Raw genomic sequence first — 19,679 nt, 5'->3', positions numbered from 1 at the left:
AAAGCAGCAGTCACTTACAGGGGAGGGAAATACTTTACCTGGACCCCTAAAATCCCAAAGATAATGAAGAAAGCACAGCAGATGAGAACAATATTCCCAATAGGCCTCAAGGAGGAGATCAAGGTTTCCACCACCAGCTTCAGACCTGGGGCTCTGCTGATGACTCTGGAAAAAAAAAGACAAGACAATTAAACTTTCAATTTTTATGTATGTCCTGTTACCACCCAGCTGCTTCTCCTCTGCTCTCTGGGGCTGGCCCAACCCTCCTCTACCTGCAGGCAGGGAATTCTTCAGACAACCAGAACATTCCCAATCCAATCCCATCGGATGGAATTCAAACAGTGACAGCTGGGCAGAGTGAGGAGGGGAGACTCCCTTTGGGCAGGGTATCACAGAGCTCCCACTGAGGGAGGTTTGTACCTCGCTCCAGGAGCCTGATCCCTCCAAGGGCTCTGATCCCAGCCCAGGGACACAGGCAGGACCCTCCTTTCTCTCCCAACACGTGAGCCTCTTCCCAGTGGGCCTGGAGAGCACGTCTGGTGCTCCTCCTGCAGCAGTGGCCATGACAACTTTCCAAACAGAGTAATTCCAATTTGTTTCTTAATTAGTTCCTGAGCTGGCTCTTAGCTAACAGGAGCCTGTGATTAGCAGCTCCACAGCCAAAGGGTCAGTCCCGTTGGGAAGCAGATTCCTGGTGTGCTCTGAGGCAGGTTTGGGGTGTTGCTTTCCTGGAGGAGAGCCTGGGGCATGCCCTGCCCTGCCCTGGGGATGTGGCAGTGGAACCAGCCCAAGCCAAGCTTTCCTAGGAAGGGCCAGGTGGGAGTTTTGCCTGAAAAACATCAAAGTTGTTTTTAGGATTGGCTTGTAGAGGGTGAGTCCTTGCAGGGAGCTGCAGCTCACGTGGATAGTGATGCCTTGTGCCTGCCAAGCCCAGAGAAAAGCGTTTTGTGCTGCTTTTCCACAGGGTCTTGTTTGAGAGACATCATGTGGAGACTGAACTGCACCTCCAAAGTGTTAGGAATGGTCCCTGGAGCCATCCTGTGCTCAGTGAGGCCGTGGTGAGAGGTGATGAATTCCTTTCTATTCATAGGATCTGGCCTAGTTATTCTCAAAGACCAATTCCCCCTTTCCCCCTCCCCTTTCCTCATGAACTGCCCGTGCCCTGAATTCTGTTCCCACTTCTGTGGGTCACACGTGGTGAATTGTCCAGGGTGTCCTGGGGAGCCAGAACTGCCAGGGGACCCTGGTGCCACCAGCAGAACAGCAAGGAGCCAGAAGCACTGATTTCCTGGTCACTAAGGTGACACAGAGCACAAAGAGCTGTTGTTCTTGTGGTTTAAAAGATTCCCTCTTCCTATCGCTCTCACCGGCACAGCTTTGTCCCAGAAAGTTTCCAGGTTTTTGGAGGTGACTGTCTTATTCCCCTGCAATTTCAGTAAAAAAAGGCTCCTGTTTATTGCCAAGCAGGACAAAACCAGAACAGGAGCTGATCCAAATCCCCCTCAAGCATTATCGCTCTTTATTGTGTAATCATAACCAAAATACAGATTATCTTTACTCCTGTTCTCTAACACTGGAAGCTCTACCCTCCTGTGCCTGGCTGAGGGAGGAGCTGCTTTGCAGGGATGCTTGGCAGGGTCAGGAGAGCAGGGAAGGATGCTGGAGCTTATCAAATCCTCAGAAAGATGCTGGAGCTTATCAAATCCTCATCAGCACCTGTTCAACTGCAAATCCCTCTTTGCTGGGGAATGCCTGTGAGGTTGTGCAGTTGAAGAAGGATTTGGAAAGAGTGATTTGGGAAGGGATGATAAAACTGCAGTGTGGAGGAGGCTCTGACTGCCCTCACTCTGGATTCTGACCACACCTCTCACTCCAAACTCCAGCCATTCGTGTCCGAGCTGGAGAAGATGAATCTGAACTCATTTCACTGTTTTCAAACAATTTCTCACCGAGTTTAGAGATCCCCAAAGATGTTTCTACCCATGTTGTATTTCAGTTTTTTAAGGTATTCAGCAAGACCTTGTGCATTTCCCAAACTCTCTGATTTATCAGCCCATACCGGAGAGGTCTCAGGGTCCGCAGAAGCCTCAGCACACGAAGGACTCCCAGGATTTTGGCTCCTCCTGCTGATGCCATGGACACAATGATGTCAATGATGGACACAAAGACCAGCACTCCATCCAGGACGTTCCAGCTGCTCTGCAGGTACGTGTTCTCCCCAGAGAAAAAGCCAAGAGCCACCACCTGCAGCCAGGAGAAGGGAGACGTTGAAATCTTCACCCAGATCATGACTCTGGCATGGTCTGGTCTTTGCCAGAATTTTCTCTGGGCCATGGGATGAAGCTCTAATTACCTTAACCATCATTTCAACCACGAAGATGGCAGTAAAGATGTAATTAGAGACACTGAGGAATATCCTCTCCTGGAAAACACAGACCAACAAAGAGACACGAGTCAGAAACCCAACATTTATCTTGCAGGGTCTGGTCCTGAGGAGATGAAGATCTGGATGGGGGATGGAGGAAGGAAATGCCTCTCACCGTGCTCAGGGGGTCGATGTCTGGTCTCTCCAGAGCTATGGTGATGCAGTTGAGGAAGATGAAGACCAGCACCACGTGGTCAAACATTTTGTGGGCAATGACCTTCTGGCACGTCACTCGGAACCTGGAGAGAGGTGGGAAAATCAGATCCTTCAGAAGTTTGGGTCAGGAACAGGCTCCTCCCCAAAAACCAGCACTGGCCCAAGTGGTGAGGCAGCATCTCCCCAGGCTTTGGCCATGATTATCATTAATTATTAATTATTACTAATGCTGGCTAAACCACTGACAGCAACGGGCTGAACCACACTGAACTGAAAACTCTACCTCAAAATCAGGAACTGGATTTCTAAAACTCTGAAGGATTTTTCCCAAGGGGAGACTGGCTAGGAAGGCAATATTCCATTACCTCAAACCTCTGCTGAGCTGGAATTTCACTGGAATTTCTTACCTGTTCTGTGGGGAGAACAAGTAGAGGGACCAGTTCTCGTGAGTCTTGCACCACTGGGGTTTGTAGGGCTCCAGGGCTTTGCGGATCCGGTAGCAATAACTCTGGGTAAAAAAGAAGGAACACCTTTTCTTCCTCTTTTATTTTCCTGCCTCTTCAACTTTCAGTAAATGGCTTTTTATTGTGTCTGTAGGCGGTCACAGCTTTTGGGACAGAGCTGTGGTGGCCGTTACCACATTTGTCCAGGAAAATAAGGAGGAAAGGGATGGAAAAAGGGAAGAGATGGACAGGATAAAGCAAGACTTCTGGGAAGGCATCATTTTGGAGATACAGACCTGTGCCAAACCCAAAAAGGCCTCAAACAACCAAAAAGTGAAGTGGAAAACATCTCTTTTTAGGCTTCCAAGCTTTCATGGCACCAAACAGCTCCTGTGAGTAAAGCCTGTTGTGTCAACAGCTAATTTTGGAGAGGGATAATCCCAATTGGCCCAAAAAATGAGGCATTTTTGGGAAAAAAAGGAAGTTTTATCTCATGGGATTGTCACAGGCCTGTGGCATTCACTGAAAAAATTCCTTCACCCAGGATTTTTCTCCTGGGAAGCTGAGAAGCCTCAGAGAAAAGGAAAACAATTCTTATCTCATTTGCTTCTCCTGTGTTTTGCTGCTTTGGAATGTGTTTGGAGATTGTTTACCCACAGGTGGTTGTTTCATTGGATTCTGGTGTGAGATGTTTTGACTCTTTGGCCAATCAGGGCCAAGCTGTGTCAAGACTTTGGAAAGAGTCACAAGTTTTCATTATTATATTTTTAGCATTTAGTAAGTATCCTTTCTGTATTCTTTAGCATAGTATAGTATTCTTTAATATAATATAGTATCATAAAGTAATAAATGAGCCTTCTGAGAACATGGAGTCAGATTCATCATTCCTGCCTTCATCAGGGCATTTCCCTGCAAATACAACACAGGCCTAAAAAGATCTCTTAAAAAAGGGATCTCTCAGGAAGCAAAGGCCCATCCCTCAGCTCAGGATAACACATTTCCATGTCAGATTTCCATAGTTTAAAAACAAACTACGACTTTATAGCCATGCAATGTAAAGGATGTGGGGTGAGTGCAATTTGAGTGCAACAGCTTAAAGCTGAAGAACAAACAGTCCTGCTGCCCTTTGAGCCTGACAGAAGAGGTCTGCAGAAATGCTACTGGATCCATCCATCCTTTTAGGAACGGAAATCCCGTGAGCCCCCATCTCCCTCTGTCGGAACTCAGTGCATCCCTCCGGGTGCCCAGAGTTGCCGAGGACCCCGCCGGGTGGCTCGGAGACCCTGGCACAGCCCAGAGCACCTGCGGGTTTGCTTATGACCCCTGGAGGAAAATACCAGCTTTGTATGAGGACCTGAAAGTCACAGAAGTTTTAATAGTATAATAATAAAATTATCACAGGGTGAAAATGTCGATTTTAGGATTTTTGGTATGGGGGTTGTGGGGACAAGATGGAAGAACTTGGGCGTGTCCAGCCTTTCTTCTTCTTGTTGTTCTCCATTTTCTGCAGTGATGTTGGCACTTTGGGATTGGTTTAGAGTAGAAGTGCACTGTCTAACATGGGTGATAGGTATTGGGAATTAAGTGTAAATATGTTATATGTAGTTTTTAGTATAAAAGGACAACACCACCTTGGGGGTGGTCAGAGTGCCTGTGGCTGCCCTGCTGAGCAGACCTCAGCTGGGCAGAGAGAAAATTTTATAGATAAGAATTAATAAACAACTTCAAGACCGAAAAGTGAAGAGCTCTGACTCGTTCTTCAGCCGCGTGGGCCGAAACAGAGACATCCCGCACATCCTGGGGGCAACAATTAACAACCAAAACCCGAGACCCCTCAGCACTCACATCCTCCACGTCATCCTCGTAGTCCAGCGCGTCCTCCTTGTGCCCGTCCACCCTGAGGAAGAGCTCGGCGCCACCGAGGCCCATCTTGCCGTTGCAGCCGCGGAACTCTGCGGGCAGCAGGGCGGCGGGGCCGGGCCCGAGCTGGCGCACGGAGGGCACCCTCAGCAGCTCGGGCAGCAGCTCCTGGGAGCCGCGGCGATCCAGGGACTCTGCCCGGCATGGCGGCGAGGGCCGGCTGGGCGAGCTGGACTTGGCGTCGTCCGAGTCGTCGTCCGTGCTGCCCTTGCCCTCTCCGGAGAGCAGCGATTCCCGCTCTCCAGACTGGCTCTTCTTCTTGAGGCTCGGCGCCCGGCCCAGGCTGTTCCAGCTGGAGCGGCGGCTGCCCCAGTTGCTGCCGGTGGCCCAGTTGGCGCAGGGGGAGCTGCGGAGGCTGGACTGGGAGAGAAGGGAGGTGTGGGAATCCGTGAAATTGGAGGGTTTTGGGAAAGGTGTGAAAGGCAGGCCTTGGAGAGGGCACCATTTATGGCTATGCACAAATCACCAACGGGATGGGACTGCTAGGAATGTGCCTTTGATAGTGGAGCCCTGGAAAATGTTAAAGATAGACTTTGAAAATGTTAGGCTTTGTGTTTTCTCAGATCACTGCACCTGCGTAAGCAGTATGATAAATGATATAATTGTTAGATGTGATGATTGTTTAGTAACTAAATATAATTATTGTATAATCATAAGAAGATTCATGAGAAACTACGCTAGAAATTTAAGGGGGAACCATGAGAAGCCATGCTTGACTGAAATCTATGTATACAATAGAACAATATAAGTTTAATAATTAACATGAAAGTTATATAACGATAGAGTATAAGAACACCATCATCTCGAATGTATGATTGGAGTCAGATTTGAGTTGAATACTCCTGACACCCAGAGCTCTTAATAAAAAGCACCGCATACAACCACTTATGTGATTATGTGTTTTTGAATGCTAACACCTTGAGCTGTTTTATTTTCCAGCATCAGCCTCATTACATGGTTATGACAATGAGAAGATGCCAGCAGCTCACATCCCAGGCAGCAGACCAAGAACTTAATGTTACAACTCACTTTAAAAGTTTTTTGACCAATCACACAAAGCAAAAGCACATTGACAGCAGTACCATCCAACCACTATAAGCACACGTACCTTTGGGTAAAAAAATGCTTGCTCATTTCAAATACCTGCTTGTAGGCCTTGAAACACAATGCACAGAGCTCCATTATTAAGCTTAGACTTCCCAGTATCTCGCTAGATAAACTTTTCTGGAGCTTAGGGAGTTATTCCAGACAAGCGTTAATACACAGACCATTGTTCTATTTGTCCTTGCTTTTCTACTTCTGACAGAATTTTTCTGCTGACCAATCTCATGGCTACTGCTTAGCTCTAACCACAGTTCTGCTGTCTCTGAGGCCTGCCTTTTGCAGCTCTCCCAAAACCCTCTGACTTGATAGATTCCTACAGGGAGGGAGGGAGGGGTTGTTTGCCCCCAAAGGATTGGGGAGTTTTGCCCAGATTGGTGAAAGTCACGGCCTCCCCTTCCCGTGTAGTGGTTTAGGTTGTTGATTTGAGGTTTCTTGGTTAATGTACTGATTAATGTGGTGGGTTTACCTGCTTCCAAAGCAAAAGAGGGAAGTTCCCAACATCTATTCGTTTTTTACATGTGTGTTCATAAAGGAGTGACAGCTTTCTCAGTATTTAACAGATTGTTAATTCTCAAAGATAATTACTGATAAGGTTTTTGTCAAACACAAAAGAAACTGTTAGTAGCTTCTGTTAAAATATCACTGCCATGGTGCAAAACCAACAGGGCACCACTCTGATTCCAGCCTTGAGATGGGAGCACCCAGCCAGGGCCACACTGAAGGGGGTCCTGGACCGCACCTGGAGCACAGCTTCCAACCCTCTGTCCTGGTGACTCCCTGGCAGCACCAACTCCCCATAAAAATGAACCCAAAGATGTCAATAAGTGGCATTTTGCTGAACTTTGCTCGTGTTCTGGTAGTTTCAGCTTGTAACTTCCCTTCCTTCCAAAGGGAACATGAGTCACCCAAGTGCCTGGTGGGAATTGTGCCCCTATTTCCATTACTTTCCTCCCATTTGCCGTCTGAGGAAGTGGAGTGAATGTTCCTCCTCCACAAATTTCAGTGCCTGTCTGCACTCTTGGTCAGGTACAGGCAATTCCCAGGATGAGAGAGCTTAAGGTCAGTGCAGAAAAGCCAGGAGGAAAACTCCTTTTCCTTCCATGGCTTCCCCCCAGCACAAACCAAGGCAAACTGCCTTCCTCCTCCTCCTCCTCCTCAGTGCAGCCCTGCCTGCTTCCCCTGCCTCTGGCTGGTGGCACTGCCGTGCTGCCTGAGAAAGGATTGGAAGGATGAACATCCCTGTCCAGCAGCTTGCAATGCCATGAAAGCCCAAGGCAAACAGCAGTCAGCTCTGTTTGCTTTTCAAAGGCATTAGGTTGACTAAGCAGCTTAGCAAGGGGGATGGTGGCTGTGCCTGGGCGTGAGGTGCCTTCACGGTCTGCTGCCTTGATTTGAACATGATCTCGCAGCTCTGGAGCAGAGGAGTGGGACAGATAAACAGCAGCAGAAATCCACTCTGCCTGCTGCCTCTGCTCCCTGCGTGCCCAGAGCTGCCCTCCCACCCCCCTGCTGCAGGCACGGCTGCCAGAGCAGCAGCTCAGCCGCATCCTGGCATCGGGTGAATGTCACAACCTCTGTGGGGACTCAGTGCCTTCCAAAGGAATCGTGGAATTAGCTTGGAAGGGACCTTGAGGATCATCTCATCCCATCTCCTCATTCCAAACCCCCTCATCCCTTGTTCCCCTGATTTCCCCTCCAACAGGGCTGTGGGACTGTCACCAGAGCTCAAGGGAAAATGCTTCGTTCCCCTGACATGGCGTAAATTCAAGATACAGCCCCAAAACACCAGGGAGGCTGCAGGTCTCATCCTCACAGAACACCTGACAGCTTCTCCAAGACATCCCAGATGGCTGGTGTGGCTGGAAAAGATTCCTGCTCCTCCTCTGAGGGGTCAGGGGTAGCTGGACTCGTTCAGGTTATGGCTCTCCAGTGAGATAGTTTGGCAAGGGCTTCCAGGGAGGCAGGAAAACCCTGGATCCTGGTACATCCCTGTTTCCCCTTTCCATGGACTCTCTGTCCCTGGCTGTTCTGCTGCCCTGCCCTGCCCCAGCACTGCACACCCCAGCTCTGTTCTCCCCCTGCCTTTCTACTCATTTCCCCCCTCCACCACCCTCCTTTTCATTTTCCAGCAACGCCTGTCCCCAATATCCCACATGACCCTAAGCTGAGCTCAGCCGGTGCCGACAACACCAAACTTACGGGATCAACCCCTGTCAGGGCCGTTCCCTCGATCCTTGTGGGTCCCTTCCACCCCAGAACATCCCACCACCACCTGGAAACCAAGACCCCACATCACCCTGTGTCACCTGTGGGCCACAAGAACCTACCAAGGACTAGGACCCAGGACTAGGAACCAAGGACTTACCAAGGACTTCTGGTCGTAGGCCGTGGGGTCCAGCGAGGCGTTGCTGCCTCTCCTCGAGTCGCCGAGGGCGTGCAGGGAGTCCAGGTGTGGGGAGCACTTTGGGGTGGGCATGGGGGTGGCGGCCGTGCGCAGGATGATGGGCGGGGGCATGGCCCCCCTGCCCTCCAGGTGCCCGTTGGGGGTGACAGCCAGCGAGTACATCTTCATCTCTGCAGGGAAGGGGACAAAGTGGCACACTCATGTTCTCTGGAAAATTCCCTTTGCCTAGGGTTTGGCTGCTGGGAAGCTGAGAAGCCTCGGAGAGAAATGAAAACAAGAATTATCTGATTTGCTTCTCCTGTGTTTTGCTGCTTTGGAATGTGGTGGGAGATTGTTTACCCACAGGTGATTGTTTCATTGGTTTCATGTGAATTGTTTTGACTTATTGGGCAGTCAGGGTCAGGCTGTGTTGGGACCCTGGAAAGAGTAACGAGTTTTCATTATTATCTTTTTAACCTGCTGTAAGCATCCTTTCTGTATTCTTTAGTACAGTTTAATATAATATTTTTATATTTATAATATATCTTTAATATAATATAGTATCTTAAAATAATAAATTAGCCTTCTGAGAAGATGGAGTCAGATTCATCATTCCTTCCTGCCACGGGGCACCCTGCAAATACAATAACAGAGGACACCACGTGAGGGGACACTGCTCCTGGGGGCCTCCAGGAGCTCTGCCAGGTGCAGCTGTGGGCAGTGAGATCCCCCCAAGGTGTTGAAAGGCATCAGGTGAACGCCATGACCTCTTCAGGGGCCTTTGGGAACTCAGTGTCCTCCAAAGGAATTGTGGAATTATGGAATGGCTTGGCGTGGAAGGGACCTCTGCTTCCCCAACAAGTGACTCTGCCCCTTCCTCAGCTGAATTCCACTTGCTCCCCACAACCAGCATCTCCTTGGCTGAGAAAAATCCTGGTTTAGAAGCGTTTGGAGGGATCCTCACAGAGCCCAAGCTGGGAATCAAAGGAAGCAGGAACTGAAGAGGCTCCTGTTTGCCATCATTCACTGTTAAAATGTGTGATCCCTTTTTGTCACCCCTCTGGCTGCAAAGTGAAGGCTGTCACCTCCAATTCCATGTTTTTGGTACACCAGAGCACTGTGGGCCTCCCCTCAAATTGACTGCCAGACCCTCCTGGAACACAAATGAGCAGCAACATTTTCCATCCATCAAACCTCACCCAAATGCATTTTGTGTGGGAAACCAAAAGGAACAGATGAGAACTTGATTGATTGGAAAAGCTGCCGAGAAGTGGGGTGAGAACATTGCTGTCAGCAAAGCACTCTGTGCTAATGGTGCAGGAGGAGGGAGGAGACACAGCTAAAAATTCTTGGGGAACGTTTAAATTAGAAAAACATCTGTCTAAAGGAAATATCAGTGCTCATTTAGCCTCCCCTACACTTTGCAGAGCTGCTCTGGTGACTTTGCAGTCAGATTAATTGCTAAATTAACTGGATTCTTGCATTGTGGAAGCAGAGCTGTAGCTCCCAGATTCCCAGGAAAATGCAGACACAAAGCCCCACCTGTTGCTCTGAGGTCTTTCAGCTTCTCAAACTCGTCCTCGAAGTTGGCAGATGTCTTGTCCTCATCTGTGTCTGACCTGTTGGCATCTCCCTGCAGAGAGGAGGAGGGTAATTAACAGACCCAATTCATTAGGATTCCTCAGCAGCTCTGAGCTATCTCTGCTCCCCGTGGGTGGTTGATGCCAAATTCCCTCTGAGACCACCCCGGGAATGATCCCAGGCAAGTCCCTCTCCTTTGTTTTCACTCATTTGGACAGAAAGGACCATGCTGTGGTTGTCACCATGTCCCTGCCGTGTCTCTGTGCTTCCTACACCGCTCCAGGAACAGCAAATCCCAGGGGAAAACATTCCAGAGCAGCTGAAATTGCAGGAATGACTGAAAAAACTGGCATGGTGGGGCTCCTTGTTTGCTCTCTCCGTGATCCCTGCTGAAAGCACTTAGGGTTTGATGTCAAAGGGTGTCGGAGGGTTTTAATTCTCTGTTTGACAGCACTTTCAAATTGACTTACATCTGGAAGGCCTGGTTTGCTCTCTCTGTGCTGGCTGGGATTGTTTTGGGAAATCTCTTGGCAACCTGAGGCAGAGGGCATGGGGGCAGCTTGCCTGGCAGCCCTGCAGCAGCTCAGGACAGGGAGCAGCCACCCTCACCCTGCCTTTCCTCCTGGCAGTCCCGCTGGTTTTGGGCAGATCTGCCACCAGAAATGATCAGCCTGGGACAGAGGAGCCATCCTCACGTTCTCCTTGCTCAGGGAGGGATTCCAGCAGGATGCCAGCAGGGATTCCTCAGCACTGCAGAGATCTGTGCAAACTGACAGCAAAGGGCTGGATGAAAGGGCTGATCCCAGAGAGAGGAGCACAGTTCCTTGCCTGGTGCCTGGACAAACCCCCCCAGTTTCCAGAGGCACGGTGCTGAAGTGGCAATGAACTTCACTTTGCTGGGATTTATTGCCAAGAGCTGCAGCCAGGATGACTGAAGGGCTCGAGCTCCCTGATTCATCTTTGTTTCACAGCAGAAGCACCAGTGCAGAGTGGATGAAAGATCTGCACAATTTTGGGAGGTTTGCCTGCTCTCCCAGAGCAGCTCTGGGGGGGGATTTCAAAATGACATGGGAACGGTGTAAACACAAATATGCAATTATGGCCCTGTTTGAAGTCTGGCTACTTGTACTAAACACAAATGTACTAAAAATGGGTTTGTGGCCATTTAAGTCTGTTCTCCTCTAGGAAAACTCCTGGCAAACTTGCTCCAGAGGCAGATCAGCAGCTGGGATCAGGCTGAGAGCGTGTGCTGTGCTTCACAGGACAATTTTAGTGCCCTTGCTGAAGCCCTGCTGATGGTTCTGAGTCAAGAGCAGCTCTCAGCTGTCCCAGGAGTCCATCTCCAGATAAATAAAAGAAACACCTGAGCAAATGGAGGAGAAATTCCCCTCAGTGCCTCCTGTGACTGCTCAGAACAGCCCCTGTCAGAGGCAAAGTCAAAGAGGTCAAACCAAGAATTCCCAGCATAGCAGCAGAGCCAGGGATGACAAAAGCAAACCCAGCTCCGGGAGAATTTGGTTTGGTGGAAGGTTCCCTAGCTGTGGCAGGGGGCTGGAGCCAGAACTTTAAATTCCCCTCCAAGCCAAAGCATTCCAGGATTCCACAATTTCCCAGTGCAAGGCTTGAGAGGAGCCCTGGCAGCTGAGAAGGGTTTTGTGTAATGCCTCTCCCTGAGACAAGTGACAAGCCCACAGGCCTGATGTCAGGATTGATAATAAATGGGAGTGGAGAGCAAAATGTGCCCTGCAAATGCCATGCCTGTGGTTGCTGGCCCTTGGGGTGAATAATCCAGGCTGGGAAAAGCAGAGCTTGCACACATTTAAATCATGGTCTGTAACAGCTCTGAAAGGAGCCATTAGGGCTGGGCAGGGAAACCACAGCTTGTCTGGAGGAGCAATCAGGCACTCACAGAGCTCTGGCTTCACATCAGCACCAGGTTCAACCTCCCAGAGGGCAGGGGAGGAACGGGAGCTGCTCCCTGCAAAGATCCCTAAAGGAGAAAACTTCCTTCCACCTCAAAGCAACGCCCTAAAGATCTGAGAATTCAATGTCAGGAACCTGGGAAGGGGTTTTGAGCAGCTGTGCCCCTGGTTTTAAACATTCCAGAAGGGGCAGAGTCCCAGGGAAAGGACAGGGCTCATCCTGCCTGGTCCTCAGGGCTGGAGCTGGCTGGAACATGTGGAATCACAGGACAGAGCCATGGACAGCACAGCCCCATGGGGGGAAAGTCCTGCTTGGAACCCTGAGCTCCCTTCAGGACAAGGCAACCAGCCCTTATCAAGGGGAGCCAGCTGATTTAATCTGTTGGGATTTTAGTAAAACTTTTGAATGTGTTGAAAGCCTGAGTCCCACCACACAGAAACACAAACCATGGGGTATATGGGAGATTTGGTGAGTAAAATTAATGCTAAATTATTTCTTCTAAATCACACAGCAGATTGTGTAGGAGATCAGAGGTCTGGTCCCCCAGTTCCCATTCCACATCCGGTTTGGCTTTAACTGCAAAGATTGATCCAGAAGAGCTTCAGGTGCCCAGCCCAGCTCATCTGCACCCCTTAAACTCAAATTTAGGGCTGCAAAGATTAGTTCAGAAGAGCTTTGCCCAGCCCAGCTCATCTGCACCCCTTACATTTAAATTTAGGGCTGCAAAGATTAGTTCAGAAGAGCTTCAGGTGCTTGGCACAGCTCATCTGAACCCATTAAATTTAAATTTAGGGCTCCAAAGATTGATCCAGAAGAGCTTCAGGTGCCCACCACAGATCATCTGCGCCCCTTAAATTCAAATTCAGGGCTGCCTGCATGGGTGGATGTTTTCCCTGCCGTGGATCATCCCCACAGCTCTCTCCCCTTCCCTCAGCCTGGATGTCTCACCTCTGCCTGGAATCCTTCCACCAGGATGGCCACCAGGAGGTTGAAGAGCACATAATTGCCAAAGGTCATCAGGGCCACGAAGTAGAGGGCGGCCCAGGAGGAGGTGGAGGCCATCCCGTTGTAGAGCACCACGTTCCAGTCCTCCTGCGTGAGGATCTGCAGGGAAAGGGGAACCCTCAGCTCCTCCACCCCTCTGTGCCCGGAATTCTGCCATTTTCCCCTCTCCTCCTGACCTTTCCACTGGCAGCTCTCGTGAGATGAGGCAGCAGGAATTGCCTTTGTTCAGCTCTCTGCGTGTGATGTCGGATCACGTTGTAGAAATTTGCCTTTATTTAGATCTTTGCACCTCTGCTGGCCAAGCCTGCCCTCCCTGCAGGAGCTGCCCTGCCCACAGAGGACACTTTAGATCCGAGATATCCCCAGGTGAAGGATCCACTGTCCTAATCCCATTATTTCCTGGAGGTGTTGCCTCCTTTGATAACCATCAGAAGATAACAGACCTGAGGCCTCAGATCTTGTCTCCTTTCAGGCTGCTCTTTAGAAGGCAGCTGGAGCTGAAGGAAAGGGTAAGGGACAGGATATTTAATGAGATAAATGACATTGGGTGGCTCCAGAACCTCAGGGAAGTTGTTTCCTTCAGGTAAAAACATTGGGGGAAAAAAAAATCCCCATCACTGCAAAGCTTTGCTCTGAGGGATCTTCCTCGGGGATTTTCACTCTCCAGCTTCAAAAATCTTAGAAAAATGGATGACAGGCTCATGTTCCACATTAATTCTTGCAATGAAAACGGCCTCAAACCCCCTGAACCAAGGTGGCTTTGGGGACAGGAGTGCTGCACTGAGTCATGCTGCTCAATAACCTTCCTGGGACACAGGACTGAGCCTTTGTGCTCCGTGCCAGCTGCATTTCCCAAGGGATTGGGAGGAGAAATGCAGCAATTCATGTGTTGGGAAGGGAAAAATGGGAAGCTCTGAGGCTGGGGCTGATTTGTCCTTGTTCCTTTGTGAGAATTTATATCCACAGGGAAGGCTCTGGCCTGGTTTCCACCTTGAGTGATGCTACTCTGCTTTTAGAAACTTCATTTACACTTGTTGCGCTCAGATTCTAAAGCCTGAGCTGTGAAACACGAAAATCTAATTTTTATATTTAAAATATCCTTGAAACAGCCTTAACCATGATTCCTCTGTTGTGGAACCTGCCAGGCATTTCAGGCACAAACCAGGCTGCAGAGGAAACACAACTTCTTATATCAAGGCTTCCCCAGCACCTCCAGCTCTGATTTGGGAGGGGATTTGTCAGCCCCACTTACACAGAACTGTTTGCAAAAGGCAGTGAAGGAGACAAAGATCTGCAGAGTAGGAGCAGGATGGGCAGCAGAAAGGAAAATAAGAATGGATGCTCTCGTTTTACTGACAAGAGATATGGGCAGTGCTGACTTTGAGTAGATTTCTTCTCCATCAGGGCTTTTAAACCCATCTCTGCCCTAATAACTCTTCACTCCAAATTTGACACCTCCTGGAATAGTTTTGTGGAATAAAAACTCCTCGTGTTCCCCCTTAAAACATCCCTGAGGACACAGAGCTTACCTGGAACACGGTCACAATGGCCCAAAGCAAGGAATCAAAATTCTTCCTGTCTGGAACTGTGTCTCCTGTGTCGGTTTTCAGGCTGAACTTGCACCCAAAAAGATGCATGCCAAGGATGCTGCAGTGGGGAAAGAGGCAGATGGAAGAAACAGCTGGGTGAAATGTGGTTGCAGGGAGGATTGCAGGGGTTTTATGGACACTTTTCCACTCCCAGGGTTTTGTTTTTTTTGACTCTGCAATTTGGTTCTCCTGCCTCACATTTCATTCCAGTTGTCTGCACTGAAGGAAAATCCAGGATTGTCCTTTGCCTGGAAAAATGACAAACCATGCTGCCAGCTCCCTGGTTTCCAAGCAAAGGATTCTGAGGGGCATAAGAGGGTCAAACAGACAGAAATCTTGGAATCTGCATGACTTCCATCCCAAATGTAACACTGGGATGGTCCAGTCAGTGACACAGCTCAGGAGCCTCTGAGGGGCAGTGATTGCCCATTTGCATCCTTCATTCACCTCTGGAATAATGCATTCCATGAAAAATGGGCCAGAAAGGGGTAAATATCCCACTGTGAGCACTCCCCCTGATGCCTCAGGTTTTGGCTTTTCTATTTTTCAAATTCTGTGCTGCTTTAGTGTGTGGGTCTGAGCTTCATATTAGGGGATGCTGAACTCTCTGCAGAGAGCAGGGAGACAAAAAACAATTCCTGCTCCAGCTGGGGACCAAGGACAAATGATCCAAATCTCAGCCTCAAGAGCACAAACAACGTGGGCTGAAGAGAGAGGAACAAGTGGGATGGGACTGCATAACCTAAAGCTGTAATTGGACAATGAACTTCAATATGCAAATGGAGCAGAACTTACAAAAGTGAGAGACCCTGTGACTGTGTGTCCATTTTTGTGACTATTTTGGGTTCATCTTGGGTGTAGCCCTGGCCAGGCCCAAGGTCTATCCACTGAGGCCTTTTAATAAATCCCTACTTTATTCTTTAACTATGTCCAGCCTCTGTTCTATTCTTTAATTCCTCCAGCCTCTGTTCTAGCCCAGCCTTCCCAAGGCATCGCCCTGCACCGGCAGCGTATGCCCCATCCCCACCCTCCCATCCTTGAAGCAGAACAACGCCTTGAGGAAGAGCTGAATCACCTGAAATACCAAGAAATACCTGAAGATGAAGATGAAGAGCATGAGCAGCATGCAGAAGGTGGCCACGTTGTCCATGGTCTTCATGAGCACCACGAGCTGGCGGCGCAGGGCGGGCATGAAGCGCACCAGCTTCAGCACGCGGAGCAGCCGGAACGTCCTGAGCACGGACAGGCCCCCGTCCGACTGCCCAATGATCTCCCAGACACTGCAGGGACACGGGGACACTGCTAGCACCAGCAGCTCTGCTCCCTGGCAGCTGATCCCCCCAGGAATCTCCCCTTCTCCCGCTCCTTTCCTGCTCCTGGAAGCAGCTTCGCTCCCCAGGTGCTGTCGCGCCTCTGGTGGCACGGCTCATCTGCTTTACAGCTGGTTTGGGGGTCAATTCCCTCCTTAATTCCCTTTTTTTCCTGAGGTTCTCTGTGTCTGCACCACTATAATAATGTGGATCACAATTTTATCCCAGGAATATCCATTCCTACGATAGAGGAGTATCAGCACAGCTCTATTCATTAAAACAAAATCCAGCATCTCTTAAGAGAATTAGGAAAACAAAAAAGCACTTCAAGTCAGCAGGATCAATAGTTTTGAGGTCTTTATCTCCCTTTAGAATATCCAGAGGGATTTTTGGGGGGGTTGGTTTGATCAGGACCTTGAACCTTGTCTGGATCAAAGGGATGTGCCAAGGGCACTCTCCTGGTTTACGTGTCCGTGTCCCTGGAATTCTTTGCCCCAAATTACTGATTGAGGGGTGATCAGAAAGGATCCCAGCACTGGGGTGTGACTGGGACAGTGTCCCCTGGGGAGCACAGAAGAGCAGGGGCCTCCCTTCCCCTCCTGCTTGCCCAATTCCAGCCCAGCTGGGGTCATTTGGGAGAGGGAGGGCACTGCTGGGGCATGGACACTCCCAGGACCCCTTTCCCAGGACCAGCCACGCTGCACTTGAGTGGAAAATCCACCCCAGTGCCAGATGTGTGGCATAAATAGATTTTCCTCTCCATTTGCCAGGTTGATTTACTTTGGACAGCCCTCCTAAGGACAGGAATCCAAAAGTCCAGGACAATTAAAGCACACCCCAACCCTGGATTAACACATGGAATCACAGAATCACCAGGTTGGAGGAGACTCTGAAGACCATCAAGTCCAACCCAGCCCTAAAACACCTCCTCACCAACCAAACCCTGGCACTGAGAGCCACATCCAATCCTTCTTTAAACACACCCAGGGATGGTGACCCCACCACCTCCCTGCACAGACAGCTCCAGTGCCCAACCACTCTTTCAGTAAAAAACCTTTTCCTAACACCCAACCTGAACTTCCCTTGCCATCCCTGATCCCCAGCCCTCAGGAGAAAAACCACAGTGGGGGAAGCACCTGATGACCACGATGATCCCATCGAAGATGTTGTAGGGGTTCTTGATGTAGCCAAAGATGCCAAAGGCCAGGAGCTTCAGGAGCATCTCCAGGGCAAACATGCTGGTGAAGACGATGTTGCTGATCTCCAGGGCGTTGGTCAGCTCGTCTGGCTGCGGGCAGAAAAGCAAAGTGGTCAGAGAAAACGGGGAAAGGCTGGAATGTCCCTCCTGCTGGGGCTGTGCTCCTGCTGGAAAGCCATGGAGGAAAGAGAAATGCCTGAGGGAACAGCAGATGAACCTCCTGGAGTTCCCTGTGAGCTTCACTGGGATCACAGGATCCCAGCCCAGCTCTGGAGCAGCTGGAGAACAATTGTGCCCAACCCAAAATAATTCAAGCTAAGCAAAGCAGAGGGTTTGTTCACTGTTCCAAGATAGAATTATCCAGGCTGGAATCTGCCTGGATTCACATGGATCACTCTGCTTTTACTGCACTGACTCCAGCAGAACTTTATGAGCACTGCTATATAGGAATATAGGATATTCCTATATGTGATACAGGGATACCACAGCTCTATTCATTAAAACAAAGCATTTTTCTTCCAGACATCTCCTAAGAGCATTAGGGAAAAAAAAATACACTTAAAGTCAGTGGGATCAATAGTTTTATGTTTTTGAGGTACTTATCTCCGTTTGGGAATTGCCCCCAAAACCCCAAAATGGTGTTTCCTAAAACCAGCAGATTTTAAGTGCCAGCAGCATGGCCCTGAGTGCCAGGACTGCGTTCAGGATCTCTGAGTTTCTCTGGGTGTACAAGATTTTCATGGAGCTGAAACCCAAGATTTTTCCATGCCCCTCTTCCATCCCAGCACCACATTCCCTCGGGCTTCCAGACATTCCATTCCTTTCCTGGGAAGTGCAGCAAAGCCTGCCCAGCACCCAGGCTCCCAAAAAAATGGGAAAAGGTGGGAATGATCTGCTCCCTCCCTGGAGCTGCTCCTTCCAACAGCACCTGGCTCTGCAATGAGCATTTCTAGTTCCAGGCCTGCTCCTTTGTGAGACAAAATGAGTCTTTTTCATTTCCTTTTCCTCAGAGTAATAACATTGTCTGGGAAAAAGTGTGATTTTCATATCTGACTCATCTCCTGGACTGATAATAATTTCCTTTATTCCCCATCCCTCGTTAGGGGGGTAAAAATCGGCTGGTTTGGGGGGATGTTGTTGCACTACTTGAGGCTCTGTAACACATCCACACTCAGCAAATCCAAGCCTTGGCAGGGAAGGAGAGGGTGAAAGAGTTAACTGGGATTTGGGAAGAGCCCACACATCCCCTCCAGCCCGTGGGCTGCTAATGAGCCATCATTCACCGCTAAATTACTCCCTGCAATCGTCTGTCTGCTGCTCAACCATTTATCCAGGGGAAGAGCACTCAGAGCTCCAGGTTCTAATCCATAAACTCGGATTGCCATGGGATACCGGGGAAGGAGTGGGAAATTTGCAGGGCCCGATTCCCTCACATCAGGCAGAGCTCATCCATCCTATTCCTTTCCCTCACAATGCCAAAACTACCTGGTTGTCATGGCTTGGAATAAAAAAATTAAAAATTAAACAAAAATTTTAAAAATCGAAAACTAGCAAACCAAAGCCACTACACAAAATCAGTATTTCCACCCAGTTTCCAACTGAAAGCACCACACCTGGGGAGAGGGGAAAAAAAACAAACCAAAAACAACTCATCAGAGGCTCAGGGCTGCTCTGGGATGGAATTTGACCAGCTCTCCACAGAGACTGATCCCAAAATAGCCCTGCAGGCTCCCAGGCTGTCCTGCTCCAGGCCCAGCAGGGACAGGACACGGTGCTGGCACCGTCCCCAGCTCCCTGTCAGGACCTGGCATGGTCAGGGTCCCCCCAGGCAGGGCTGGAGAGGGAATTCTCGACAAGGAGCAAAAGAACTCATTAAAGTCTGGTGTCCCTGCAGGCACAGCTCCTGGAACAGGGTGTGGGTGGCAGGCTGAGGCTGGGAAATGAATGACAATTGTCAGCAAGGAATCACACAGAATCCCAGCATCTCTGAGGTGGGAAGAGACCTCCAGGAGCATCCAGTCCAGGCTGTGCCTGATGCCCACCTTGTCCCCAGCCCAGAGCACTCAGTGCCACCTCCAGGAGTTCCTGGGACACCTCCAGGGATGGGCACTCCAGACCTCCAGTGCCTGACCACCCTGTTCCATGGGGAAATTCCTCCTGATGTCCAACCTGAGCCTCCCCAGGCACAGCTTGAGGCCATTTCCTCTCATCCTGTTGCTGATTATCTGGGAGAAGAAGCCACCACCATTCCTGACAGGAATCTGCAGCTTGCTGGGGTTCTGTTTTCCCCGCTGTTCCCCAGCACTTTTTTTCCTGGGAAACATGGAAAACCTGCCCACTGCCATTCCCAGAACCTCATCCTCTCCCGTGGAGCAGCAGCCTCATACACTGAAGGCAAACCTAGCGTGGGGTTCTCCAAATTCCCCTTGCTGCTAAGAGTTACAAATTTATTATGCAAACTGGGCTTTCTGGTGGTCACTTCGACATCCCCAATCCTGGAATGATGTGGATATAGAAGCACAGAATGGCTAAGGTTGGAAAAGACCTCAAAGATCATCAAGTGCATCTCAGAGTCATCACCAAAAAAGTCAGAGTCTGAAAAGCTGAAAAACCTAAACACCATAAGGCAAATAAAAGGAATT

The 19,679-nt window shown here is 49.7% G+C and overlaps 1 protein-coding gene across 2 annotated transcripts in view; it reads right to left on the bottom strand.

Moving 5' to 3' along the window:
* Nucleotides 1-19,679, bottom strand: part of CACNA1H (calcium voltage-gated channel subunit alpha1 H) — a 153,225-nt gene that overhangs the window by 34,034 nt on the left and 99,512 nt on the right. For both annotated transcript variants that reach the window (XM_071443802.1, XM_071443804.1), the window contains exons 11-22: nucleotides 16,976-17,127; nucleotides 15,624-15,809; nucleotides 14,470-14,587; nucleotides 12,884-13,039; nucleotides 9,974-10,064; nucleotides 8,414-8,622; nucleotides 4,870-5,304; nucleotides 2,989-3,089; nucleotides 2,541-2,664; nucleotides 2,354-2,422; nucleotides 2,060-2,244; nucleotides 39-165 (exon numbers count right to left, since the gene is read on the bottom strand). In XM_071443802.1, coding sequence (XP_071299903.1) covers nucleotides 39-165; nucleotides 2,060-2,244; nucleotides 2,354-2,422; nucleotides 2,541-2,664; nucleotides 2,989-3,089; nucleotides 4,870-5,304; nucleotides 8,414-8,622; nucleotides 9,974-10,064; nucleotides 12,884-13,039; nucleotides 14,470-14,587; nucleotides 15,624-15,809; nucleotides 16,976-17,127 — 1,953 coding nt within the window. The remainder of the gene's footprint in view (nucleotides 1-38; nucleotides 166-2,059; nucleotides 2,245-2,353; nucleotides 2,423-2,540; nucleotides 2,665-2,988; nucleotides 3,090-4,869; nucleotides 5,305-8,413; nucleotides 8,623-9,973; nucleotides 10,065-12,883; nucleotides 13,040-14,469; nucleotides 14,588-15,623; nucleotides 15,810-16,975; nucleotides 17,128-19,679) is intronic.

This window comes from Agelaius tricolor, unplaced genomic scaffold (genome assembly GCF_023055355.1).
Source record: "Agelaius tricolor isolate 1412-34295 unplaced genomic scaffold, bAgeTri1.0.p SCAF_19, whole genome shotgun sequence".
NCBI classification, from domain to species: Eukaryota; Metazoa; Chordata; class Aves; order Passeriformes; family Icteridae; genus Agelaius; species Agelaius tricolor.
Note: the sequence above shows the minus strand (reverse complement) of the source record. Positions and strands in the feature narration are given on the sequence as shown.